This window comes from Anabrus simplex, chromosome 13 (assembly GCF_040414725.1).
Source record: "Anabrus simplex isolate iqAnaSimp1 chromosome 13, ASM4041472v1, whole genome shotgun sequence".
Classification (NCBI taxonomy): domain Eukaryota; kingdom Metazoa; phylum Arthropoda; class Insecta; order Orthoptera; family Tettigoniidae; genus Anabrus; species Anabrus simplex.
Window position 1 is genome coordinate 43,302,429 of NC_090277.1, and position 13,483 is coordinate 43,315,911.

The window sequence follows — 13,483 nt, forward strand, 5'->3', positions numbered from 1 at the left end:
AGACTGGAAAACAGGTTGAACGTTTTCTTCCATTACACTACCGCTCTTCCCGCACCTGAGTGGACTTAGCCATGTTTTGCAACCGGAAGCCCTTCCTGACAGCATGATTCCCTGTTTCTTTTGTCGTTTGTAGTGTGTGTATGAAAAGGAGTCTCTTGGGACAAACACAAACACAAGGCCCCGAGTCAAATGATTTAACCAGATGTGAACAAAATCCAACCAATCCCGGAACCCTCTGAGCCTAAGACATCTAGTCTGGCCATTCGACCACCGAGACGGACGGAACAAACCATTTTTCACAGAATAAAAGTGTCTCCCTAGAGATTTTGGCGGAATAGGCAGATTGATTTTTTCATCAGGATTACTTGATATGAGAAATGGAAAAAATCCAAACGAAAGCAGTTCGATTTGTTCTGGGTGATTTCCGACAAAAGAGCAGCGTTGTAAAAATGTTGCAAACTTCGGGCTGGGAAGACTTGGCAGTAAGGAGACGAGCTGCTCGACTTAGTTTTATGTCTCGTACTGTCAGTCGAGAGACGGTGTGGATTGACATTAGTAGACGAATGAGTTTGAGCGGAGCTTTTAAAAGTAGGAGAGATCATAATATGAAGATAAAGTTGTAATTTAAGAGGACAAATTGGGGCTAATGTTGATTTATAGGACGATGAGTAGGGGATTGAAATAAATTATCAAGGGAAATGGTAGATAAATTTCCGATTGATTGATTGATTGATTGATTGATTGATTGATTGATTGATTGATTGATTGATTGATTGATTGATTGATTGATTGATTGATTGATTGATTGATTGATTGATTGATTGATTGATTGATTGATTGATTGATTGATTGATTGATTGATCAGCGAGTCGAAAAACGTAGACACGAGATTTTCACTTCCAATTAGCCTATAAATTAATACTGCTAGTGGTTTTACGTCCAATGAAGTACTTTTACGATTTTCGGAGACGCCATGATGCCAGAGTTTTGTCCCGCAGGAGTTCTTTTACGTGTCAGTAAATGTATCGATACGAGGTTACGGATAGACATAGTAGAAGCGTTTAACTTCCACCCCTCCAAGAGCCTACATGGCCTGTGGTTTGCTTATAATTAGTGCCCGGAATTTTATGCACTAATAGGTTAGAATGCAAACTTACCGAAGCGAGAAGCAAGTATGGTCTACCTTCACAACGACTCTGCTATGGGGTTTGCATAAACATTAGGGGTATGGCCCATCAGAACCCCTATAATTTATGTTACTCTTTCTACATTATGGAACAGCGGGTGGCCGGCATTTCCTACTAACCAAATTAGTTTGCAATCTAACCTATTACCGCATGAAAATCCGGGCATTACTTATAATCCTCAAAATCTTATCCTGCATGACTTCGACGATGCATTTCACCTTCACGTACTAAGATGTTGCTGCCACAATAAATTACAAAATTGATTCGTTATTAGAGGTGCAGTCACCGAGCGAATAGCTGTGCGGATTGCGTCATGTAGTTGCCAGCTTGCATTCGGGAGATAGTGGATTTCAACCCCACTGTCTGCAGTTCTGAAAATGGTTTATCCGTGACTTTCCATTTCACACCCAGCAAATGCTACGGCTGTACCTTACTTAAAGCCACGGTCGTTCCTTTCCGACTCATAGTCCTTTACTGTCTGATGGTCACCATAAGATGTATCTGTGTTGTTGGAGCGTAAACCAAATTGTAAGAAAAAAATGTTTTACTGAAGAATTCTGAAGATGAGATGGGTCGATCAAATCACGAATGAAGAGATACTGAATCTAAATGGTGAGAGAACAATTTGGGGAAAGTAGATCAGAATAATAATAATAATAATAATAATAATAATAATAATAATAATAATAATAATAATAATAATAATAATAATAACGTTATTGTTTTTACGTCCCTCTAACTATTTTGACCGTTTTCGGAGACGCCAGAATTTAGTCCCGCAGGAGATCCTTTACGTGCCAGAAAATCTACTGACACGAGGCTGACGTATTTGGGCACCTTCAAATACCCCGGGACTGAGTTACGATTGAACCTGCCGAGTTGGGGATCAGAAATGAAAGGAAATGGCGTAGGCTATGGCTTTTAGTGCCGGGAGTGCCCGAGGACATGTTAGGCTGGCCAAGTGCAGGTCTCACGCTCGTAGGCGACCTGCGGGTCGTGATGAGGATGAAATGATGATGAAGACGACACATACACCCAGACCCCGTGCCAGCGAAATTAACCAATGTTGGTTAAAATTCCCGATCCTGCCGGGAATCGAACTCGGGACCCATGTGACCAAACTCCAGCACGCTAACCATAGGTTATAGCCATGGAGCCGGGGGGGGAAGGGGAAATCAGAAGAAAAGACAGAATGAAAGGACTCATCTTAAGACAACCACGTTTGTTCAGTTTATTTTGTGGAAAGTGTAGACGGTAAAAGCGGCAGGATAGGGTGACATGGAGTGCTGCATCAAGCCAGTCTATGACCCAAACAACAACTGGCAACATTTTTTTCAAGATTTCAGCCTGCATGAGTTCGAGGGGCTATTTCACCTTTCCAAACAAAATGCAGTCACTTTTTTTTTGCTATTTTCTTTACGTCGCACCGTCACAGATGTGTCTTACGGCGACGATGTGATAGGAAAGGCCTAGGAATTGGAAGGAAGCGGCCGTGGCCTAATTAAGGTACAGCCCCAGTATTTGCCTGGTGTGAAAATGGGAAACCACGGAAAACCATCTTCAGGGCTGCCGACAGTGGGGCTCGAACCCACTATTTCCGATTGCTGGATACTGGCCGCACTTAAGCGACTGCAGCTATCGAGCTCGGTAGAGTCACTATCAAGAAATTCAGTCATTAGGTCGATGTCCTTCCATTCGTAAGATGGCAGGTTCAAATCCAGCCGAGGCCGGTGCCATTTAATGGTTGTTTTAATTGGTACTTTCTCCTGCGAGACAGAATTTGAAAACTCCGACGTCTATTAAAAGAATACGTAGCATTTGAAAGGCCATTACACTTGCTATAAACTTGTCACGGGCCCATCCACTGGCGAGGATAGGATCCACAAGCTATCATGTGTGTCTGATGTTCCCTGTTTGGCATGAGTGATGGTTTGCATGGCTGTTGAAGGTTGGCCGTAGACGTAACTGGGAGAATGGAGTTTGGGTGAAGTGAGAGGGGCGTATCCATTTTAAACCACGTGCTAGACCTCCATCCCCAACCAACCAGAAGACGAAGGCGGTCCCGAACAACCTACCAGCCTGCCCACTCCTCGACCGCCTCCAGCCGAACAGGTACGGAAATAACCGAACAAGTGCTCTACCCCCTCCCTTCAAACCCTGACAGCACACTCGAGGGATCGTTCGTCCTATCTCTTTCTTCTCGGCTGTTTTTGTTATTCTGTGCGGTGATTATTTTGCCACTAGTTCTTAAAGGTTCGACCTCTGAAGACTATTCTCCCTCACCAAGAACACCATGAAGTCAAACACAACACTGGATGATCCATTCTTAGTGACAAAATATTCGCGATGCCTTCTGGTGTCACTGTTCTACTTTGCAGAAATACAGTATATTTGTTGAACTTGCGAACAAATCACTGTGAACCATATCAACTAAGTGTCGGTGTTCTAAAACTTCTGTGCTTCAGTTTTGTGATTTTACTGGGATTAATTTCCCTTGTGATACCTTGGTGCAATAATGACAAAGTAATAGTGAATACTTTATCATCGCTGTTTACTCTTCAAGAAAATAAGTGATTTTAATCCGTTACGTTTGTTTTGTTTCCGGTGTGGAAAACATAACCTTAACTCTCGTGCGAAAAACATCAAAGATGTAAATGAAACAATTTTGTGTGGATGGTTTAAAAAAAAAAACCAGTGTTGCGAAAATTGTTAAACATTTTGAACTTTGAATTTAGTGCAATGAGTAGAGAACGTTTGTTGACAAAATGTGACATGACAAATTAGACTCGAAAAATTTGACAATTTCGGATTGAAATCAAAATTTTGTTGCCAATTTAGTAAATTTTCAGAAAGGAAATAAATACTGAGCAAAAATTTAAGTTTGTGCTCCACTATTCTAAACGTGAAGTTTATTCTATAGTTGACGAATTTCCCATTTGCGTTTGAAGTTAAGGAGAAAAATAAACAGGAAACAGTGGACTGGAAGATAAAATTTTAGTGTGAAAATTTCGATTTCTCTTTGTGAACTGTAAAGGGCAAAACGTGATCGCGGTAAACAGTAAAAAATCCGTGTGTGACTTGGTGTTTGTTGGAATTCATGGACTGAATTTTTTTTTTCGAAAAAAAAAATTCTTCCGTCCGCCATGTTGCCGTACCAGGCCGTCGCGATGGACTACGCCGTCACGTCGTCGTTCCAGCGCCAGTCGCCGGGAGGGGCCCTCAACATCAACCCGGCCTTCACACACTCCTGGTTCGTACCAGCGGATCTGTGTGTCCCGTACAAACAGAATCAGTCGTCCCTACTTGAACCAGGGCATGTTCACATTCTCTCTATTTACTTAAGATTCTGACACACAACTAACATGCTTGATTATTATAGAGCCCGGATTTTTATGCAGTAATTGGTTAGAATGTAAACTTACTGAAGCGAGTTACAAGTATAGTCTACCCTGCAAAATGGTAATGTTATGAGCTTTGCATAATCATTAGGGATTCAGCCCATTGGAACCCCTATAATTTATGTTACTCCCACCACATTACGGAAGAGCGGCCTAGACTATACCTACTAATAACCAAATAAGTTTGCATTCTGAACTATTACTGCATAACAATCCAGGATCTATTTATTAATATATTTTTAAAATTATTAGCGACTGACTGAATCATAATTATTTTTATTTTTATTTTTATTTTGTCCCTAAATAATGTCTTGATTACAGAATTCCATAAGTTTACAGCAATTTAAATTGAATTATTTTGAAATTTCAATTTTAATTGACCATTTGTTTGTTAAGTGTGGACCTTCACCTTTGAACATAGAAAAATCGGGTGTATTGCACTTTTTCTTCCGCAACATTGGAAATGTATACTAAAAGTAACTTAGTATGAAAAAACACATTATTCTTTAATAATATGCCTATATATTTATAAATCATATATGACTTTGCCATTATATATAATTAATTATTCAAAATGGAGGTGTATCATGGCCACTATTTTGCAGTTTCCCTGATAACTTCCAAACACATCAATATTTTTCTATGATTCTTTTTATTATGACTAGTAATGCTATAGCTGCAACCTGTTCTAGAATCAGTGAAGTCCATCAGGTATAAATATATTTTTTCATGAATTTATTTTCAAGTGGTCAATTTTTAAAATGAATTTTCACTTGAAAATATTTTTTTTAACTTAACCAATGAAGCTAACTAAATAATAGTGGTATCATCTTCTTCTCCGTGAAATATAAATGCCTGCAAAATTTCATCTTAGTATCTTAAAACCTTTCAGAGTTATCAGGGAAAAGGTTCTGAAAAAAGTTACGGAAAACGAGCAGCTTAGTTTTTTGGTCATAACTCCGAAAGTATTGGATATATTAACAAAACTTTTTCACTGTTAAAAAGGAACAAGTTCAGTTTTAAATGAAATAAATAGGAATATTGAATTTTTGATCGGTTAAAGGTGTTGGTCCCCACTTAATCTCAAAAAATTAACAGCATCCAAAATAAGAATTTGAAAGATCATTAGTATAGCCTAACTGAAAATTTCTAGCTCACTGTATGACACATTGGTAAGTTATTATATTGACAGACTTTCGCTTTCTTTTCTGGAGGAAGCATTTTCTGATCGAAAGAGAAACAATACTCTAACCTTTACAGGGTGAAGCCATTCTCCACCGACAAATTTTCGGAGGAATACCTTCTGAGTATATTGGTATCAGGGACCCGTGGTCCGCGGTGGCGCTGTACAGAGTAATAATGTTATTACGATTTATTTACTTTGTTACTGAAAATATGCTTGTTTCCATCAAAATACCTTCAGATGAATGAAAAAGCCTGCGATATGCAAGAAGCTAAATGTGCGACAGCCTGTCTGAGTGGCTCAGACGGTTGAGGCGCTGGCCTTCTGACCCCAACTTGGCAGTTCAATCCTGGCTCAGTCCGGTGGTATTTGAAGGTGCTCAAATATGTCAGCCTCGTGTCGGTAGATTTACTGGCACGTAAAAGAAATACTGCGGGACAAAATTCCGGCACCTCGGCGTCTCCTAAAACCGTAAAAGTAGTTAGTGGGACGTAAATCAAGTATTATTATTATTATTAGTCTATTATTATTATTATTATTATTATTATTATTATTATTATTATTATTATTATTATTATTATTATTATTATTATTATTAAACGTACAACACAAAACACAGCGTAATGCAATAACCCTCAGACGAAACACGTAGGCTACACTTTTGTCACAGCGTATTCAATCTGTTCTATCAGTGTCCTGTACAGGACAGTCCGTAACGAATGCAGAACTGTTCCCTTACAGGTATTGTTCAAAATGTCAACTTCCATGATCACGGCATCGTTGGCTTCCGGCACGTTAAAGAACTCCTGCGGGACAAAATTTGGACACCCCGGCGTTTATAATGTAAAACAAGGGCTAAATGTTTCCACCAATTCATTATTCATTTCTTGTAACCTAAAAAGGCTACATATGTTTGAAGCTAGTATACTTCTTGCTAGAGATCATCATCAGTCAAAATCAAAATAATTCTGTTCACACTTGTTTCACCTGAACTCGTTGGCTGAACGGTCAGCGTACTGGCCTTCGGTTCTGAGGGTCCCGGGTTCGATTCCCGACCGGGTCGGGGATTTTAACCTTAATTGGTTAATCCCAATGGCACGGGGGCTGGGTGTAGGCTATGTGTTGTCTTCATCATCATTTCATCCTCATCACGACGCGCAGGTCGCCTACGGGAGTCAAATAAACAGACCTGTACCTGGCGAGCCGAACCCGGCCTGGGATATCCCGGCACTAAAAGCCATACGAACTTAGTTCAGGAATATTCTCCAAGTAATAATATTTGAAGTGTTTGACTTGGTCTTTTGGGAGGTGCATTTTTCAAATTGGAAGATAACGTTCAGAACTTACACTAACAACAAGTGTGAACGTAATGAGTGTTTATCATTCTACTCTTTACTTGTATTGCGCCGAATGTCAACAACACACTGATATTTTATAAATTGTATCTAATATAATTTACGTCTAGTTTGACTGATGATGGTCTCTAGCAAGACCGAAACTAGTTTCAAATATATGTAACTTTTTTAGGTTACAACAAATTAGTACTGAATAGGTGCAGGAGAAGTTTTAGCTCTTCCACATTATATTGCTCTTCAATATGTAATGATATGACATTTATTACCTATGACCCCGGCGTTTGTCAATAACTAGCATTTATTATTTTCAGTGCAATACAGGTACAAAGCTAACTAGGGGGAACAAACCAAACGAAATGCTATTACTCTGTAAAGAGGCACTGGAGACCACGGGGCTCTGATACCAATATATTCAGAAGGTATCCCTTAACAACCCAGAAAGTTTGTCGGTGGAGTTCGGCTTCACCCTGTACATCTTTTGTGCCTAGCCAGTAAAGAAAGTGAATCTCATAGAAAAAATTACTGACTTAGGTCTCATCTGCTTCTGCACTGTTTTGGACATTAAAATACCACTTAAGAAGCCAAAGCCTGGCTCGAGAATGCGAACTGATGTCCTTTCGGCTGAATAAAATGCAGCCTGTCTTATACCTATTTACATGTAGGCAGTAATAGTTTAGAATACAAGCTTATTTGGCTGTTAGGAAATATTGTTTAGCCGGTTCTTCCGCAATGTAGAAAGAGTAACATAATTTCTACAGTTTCTAATACGACTTACCCCTAATGTTTATGCAAAATCACAAAGCAGTACCGGTCAGTGGGCTAAATGTGCATTCTGCCGTATTACTGCCTGAAGATCAGCGCTCCTCGTGATATTCATACCTTTGTGATTTTAGTAGAATGTAGAGAAATATCGTAGTAAAACTGACGTAGAAAATTCATACTGTGAATCAACGTAAACGAAACAATTTTCCAAAAAAATAGGCCTATTACATTCATGCCAAATGCTAGGCAGTCCAAGGGTGTTCCCAAGCCAACCGAATAACAATCTTGTGAAAGGAATAAAAATATACAAATTATTGTAAAGGTTAACTGATAAATCTCATGTCATTCAAACCATATGAGAGTTGAATTAACTATTAAATCAATTTATAGACTACTGTATGTACGCAGAAGCACAAAGGCTACTAAATGTTGTGCAATAATTACTTTTTGATACGTTGTTTCCGTCCCTTGAAGATGTTCTCCACAAAAATTGGTGAAATGTTAACGGAATGTTTACCAGCACGTGATATTAAAACGCATGAAATTTCGTTTTAAAAAATAGCGTCGCCACATTGCATGTTATATTCACATTTCAAAATTTGAAATGTTTGTACAAAAGAAGCAAGAAATTAATTTTTTGTAATCATTAATCCCTTATTGTTTGAAAGTTGCATGCAATAAATTAATCATTCTTATTATAAATATAATGGTTTGATCTATTTTGTATAATTGCTAAAAAGTATCAAAACTAGCTCGAGTTTGGGTCAGATATTGCTTTTTATCCAATATTCTAGCAAATTTCAGTAAAATATCGAGCGAAATTGTTTTTATTTCTCTAATATTTGAAGCTAGTATTTCAAGCGAACATTTTCAAATTCACGAGCAATCATAAACTTAGTAAATTAAAAATAATTCGTATTAATTCCCAGACAAATTTATTGGAAAAATTACATTTTATGAAAGTCATGATATTCATGCATATTTTCCGAAATAAGATGTTTAAGGTAGAATATTTAGGGTGTTCGGAGGAAGTTTCTGTGAAATCAGTCGACAAAATTATATTAAAAAGTCGAGTCATTTCAGAGATCTACAAGAATTTTCTGATTATTTTTTTACTGTCGCCAAAATCTCGTATTTATTTGCTGTGAATGGATCAGGGAATATCCCTTTCATGCTTTCATTTGCAATTTGCAGTGGAAAATTCAACTAGAACTCTCTAAAGTTCGAACCTGAATTACTCATAGGCCTACTGGAATTAGGGAACCTCAACCAGCAAGTCCCCTACTTCCTATTTTGTTTAAAGAGTAATAAAGACATTTTTACACAGAAAATGGTAGAATTTATATCTAACCATGGTGAAGACAAAACTCTCAAAGGACGTAAAAAGATCAAACTTTTAGCGTTTTCATCACCCAAAAAAACTTGCTTATCAAAATGAAATGATTCCGTTTAGATTTCACCAGAATTCTTAATGTTATTTTTTTATTTGCTAGTGGTTTAATTTTGCAAAAACTCACCAAAAGTTTCTAGTGATGCAAGGATGGGAAATGGCCAGGGTTCGGACGATAGCAAAGGTGGATATAATTAAGGTGAAGCCCTAATCTTTGCTCGGAATGAAATAGAAAACAACTGAAACTGACAGTGGGATTCTAATCCAATCATCTCACGAATGCAAGCGTACATTTACGTGACGCGATCCAGGCAGTACACTTGCCCTGTACTGGATTAGAATCCAGCATGATTGAATGACATAGTCTGACTTCCGGCTATGTAGGCAAACCACAAAACGTTCCTATGAAGCGGTATTGTATAGGCTACTACAACGGAGTATGAAATATTTGGCAGTCTATTTATGTTCGGGCATTTCTGTTGATGTGAAAACTGGCCCTTCTGATTCTCTTGTTTACAACAGAATGGTACCACCACGACATCAACCACCACCTTAGTAATATCGTATGGTGCTCTTTCTCTATTTATTCCCATTGCGTGAGAAAATAATTTTGTTTCAGTTATTCTTCATTAGTCAGTAGAGATCCCCAATGTTTAGTCTGTGATATGTAAGAATGCCTTCCCGGTCTTCCATGGTTTAGGGAGAGTAGCATAACTTCTAGGCGTTCTGATAGGCCTGAACCCCTAATGTTTATGCAAATCTCAAAGAATTGTTGTTCGGACTACACTATACCTCTTGTTATTCGCTTAAGTAAGTTTGCTTTCTAACGTGTAAAAGCCTAAACATCCTGGCTCTAACCGTTAATTAATATGAAATCCTTTAATATAAAGAGTATGCAAAATGACCAATATTATTAGAACAAGAATGGACCCTCCCACTTATAGTCTTAATCTTACAGTTATGAATTATATGCCCTTGGACACAATCTCTATTGTCACGCAAGAACTAATGCAACGTAAGGACAAAATTCAAATTTTACACCAGAGGGAGAAGAAATTCTATCAATTGGTCTGTTGTAATTAGACCTAGGATTTTTGGGGAATAATAGATTGTTAGAATGCAAAATAATTTGGTTATTAGGAAGTCTAGGGAGAATAACATACATTCTAAGGGTTCTGATGGGCTGTACGCCTAAAGTACCTGCAAAGCTCATAGCATACCTGTTATGCAGGCTGAAGTATACTTATTACATAGTTATAATGAAAAGGATGAGCTAAGAGAAGTAAGGGAAAATCATGGTTTCTGTACCCATTTGTCCACGTCAGTTACGCGATACTGCACCCCCGGTTTTGGGTGTATTCCCTTACCTATACGCAGTTGTTTCTCAAGCTACGATATATTCCTAGGAGCAAGGACGTCCAGGTATGAAATCTTCAACCTACTACTTACAGCTATCGCATCATGACGAACTCTAATAGAGTAAAAACTAGTTTCTTCACGACTTAATACTGTATTACAACGATGCGGAGTAATTTTAGGAGCCCGTCCTAGAGACCACTCAACATTCTATATTAAACGCACTATTTACAGTATATTACGTTCTCCAAAATGTTTTGTAACTTTGACCTGAAACCCCTGACAAAAAACAAAAATAATTGGTGATCGAATTTCGCCCAACAATACTCGCATATCGTAATAATTTGTCGTGGTCATATATAGATTACACCTTATATTAAACTCTATACCCCCTGCAATAAAATACAAATCGTAAAATTATTTTATTTGTCTATAAGTTACGGAAGTGGAGATCAATTTCAGCTGAGTTCCATTAATTTTAAAGTCGTTCGTGGTATAAAAACTGATTTATAAATTGTGCAATTGTAACTGCGTACAATCCAGAATTAACCTGATACTCATTACATCTGCAGGCTGAGTGAACCTCAGGACAATACGCCTCTCCAGATGTTGAAGTCTCGTTGCTAAATTCGCCGACTTCCTGGCGGGGAATCCAACTCACATCGTTCTTGGTGAACCGAACATGCCTCTATCGACTCGAATAGATAGTCCCTTCTATTAAATTAGTCTACACTAAATGAATAATAATAATAATAATAATAATAATAATAATAATAATAATAATGCTAGAATTAACTGACGAAACTTAACTTTGAATTAATAACGTAGTTCAATTTTATGTTGCATTACTTCAAAAAATATACTCTCTGAGACAAATACGTCCACATTTCGCCCATTTAATTGGTACTTCTGTTAAGAGGGCAGTATCTTCTACGCAAGTAGTTTACGTTCTTTATTTTACATATTTCAGAATTTATTTAGCAATTATTTTTAAAATGTAAAATTTGACAGCCCAAATCTTCCAAATTAGTTGTATTTCCTGACGATAATAGGATCTATTAAGAAGAGAATATGTACAAACTCAATCACCTGATGGTGCATATATTATCCACCTTCGGCATTGAGTAGAATTCGGATAGTTTTGATATATTTTGAACATTCACCAAATGAAAATTCATGTTTCAACGAATACACACGCACGCATTCTCCAAACGCGAGAAATCATGCATGTGTATTTAAACAGCCATGGTGCTCGAATGATAAAAACTGTAAATGAAGAGTTACATTTGCGAGTTTATGTATTGCAAAATTATTGTACAATGTCGATTTTACCATTTTCACTAGGTTTTTCGAGTTATAACTCGGATAGATGAGAGCTAGTCGGAATATTTATATAATTTCTACTGGCCGCAAAAGTTGCTGGGAATACGACACTATATGGATATATGAGAGAAATACAGTCTGTTCTAAAATTTAGCCTGAGTATTCGTGTCTTTAGTTACTAGAAAATATTTTTCTAAACAATTTATGAAAGATTTGTCAGTATTTATTTTGGAATATCCAGTGAAAACTTATGTATTTGCAAAGTTTGTAGTCAAATACCCTGTTTTGTGTTGTCATATAATCCAGCTGTTGGTATTCAAAAGTTAGTTTGAAGGGGTTAGAATTTATTTTCACCGCTGGCAGTTGATTTATCTGTCTTTACCAGGACACAAAATTAGTTTGTTAGCTGAACTGTATCTAAAGATTCAACTATAGAGCTCATGGCGGAAGTAAACACCACTTCCATTATGCCTACCAGATTCAACCTCATCTAAACTACAAGACTCTTGGGAGACAATATTCAAACGATGTCAGAAGTTATCAGTAAATTAGAAGTGAAAGTGTTTGTTGATCGTGGATATACAGCACCGGCCAGAAGTTTAAGATCACGATAAAAAATAGAAATTATATTTTCACAAATCTTATACCAATATTTTTCAGCAATTTATGTGTATAAAAGTAATTAAAATATACATCTGGAGACCTTGCTAGGAAATCATGACAATCATTCAATTTTGGTGTGGTGTTGTAGCTATCAGCTGACATGTGTGCGTCTTGTTATTAAACTAATTGCGTTTTAATTGATTATTTTCTTCCTCTCGCATTACTGTTGCGTTATCTCCCTGAGACAATTAAACTTCCTGGTCACGGTAATTATTTGGAACTTGACTCATTGACGCACTCGTTTCACCCAAACGAACTTATAACGTTGTTGTTGTAGTTGTGCATTGTTGACATACGAGGCCAAATCCAATCCTACAGAAATCAGATTTTTATGCTACCTGTGTTCAGCAGAAATTCAGAAGAAGCTGACTCCGACAGCTCCCTGTGATTTCATGGTTAATGCGAGAATGATTAGAGAAAGTAGTCCTTTTTCAACTAAGCTTTGCAATAAATAAAATCACAACCGAAAACCGGAAGGCCTACAGCATATTTACATCTTTCCAGAGAGAAGCTCATCAAATTCCTCACTTGATAAAAATCTTGATGGCAATAGGCCTACCTGCAAACAACCTACAGCGCAAAATACATTACTTTTCAAAAAGAGGTGATATTTTGGAATGGCTATATAATATTTAGAAATTCCTAAGTCCTGGTTCAACTTAGTTCAAGCCCGCGAGACGAAAGTATTCCAAGAAAACATTATCTGATTTTATAGGCAGGCATTTAAGTTTTAGTAAAAATTCTATGGTATTCAAATGTGTTTTCAAATTTTGGAAGGTATTGTCCACTGTCAATAATTGCCGGGCTGAGCGGCTCAGACGGTTAAGGCGCTGGCCTTCTAACCCCAACTTGGCAGGTTCGATCCT

General features: G+C 37.5%; 1 protein-coding gene across 1 annotated transcript in view; it reads left to right on the forward strand.

Moving 5' to 3' along the window:
* Positions 1–4,330: 4,330 nt before the first annotated feature.
* The window catches only part of trh (trachealess), a 263,636-nt gene continuing 254,483 nt past the window's right edge, over positions 4,331–13,483 (forward strand). Inside the window, exon 1 of the mRNA XM_067156891.2 lies at positions 4,331–4,500. Coding sequence (XP_067012992.1) covers positions 4,331–4,500 — 170 coding nt within the window. The remainder of the gene's footprint in view (positions 4,501–13,483) is intronic.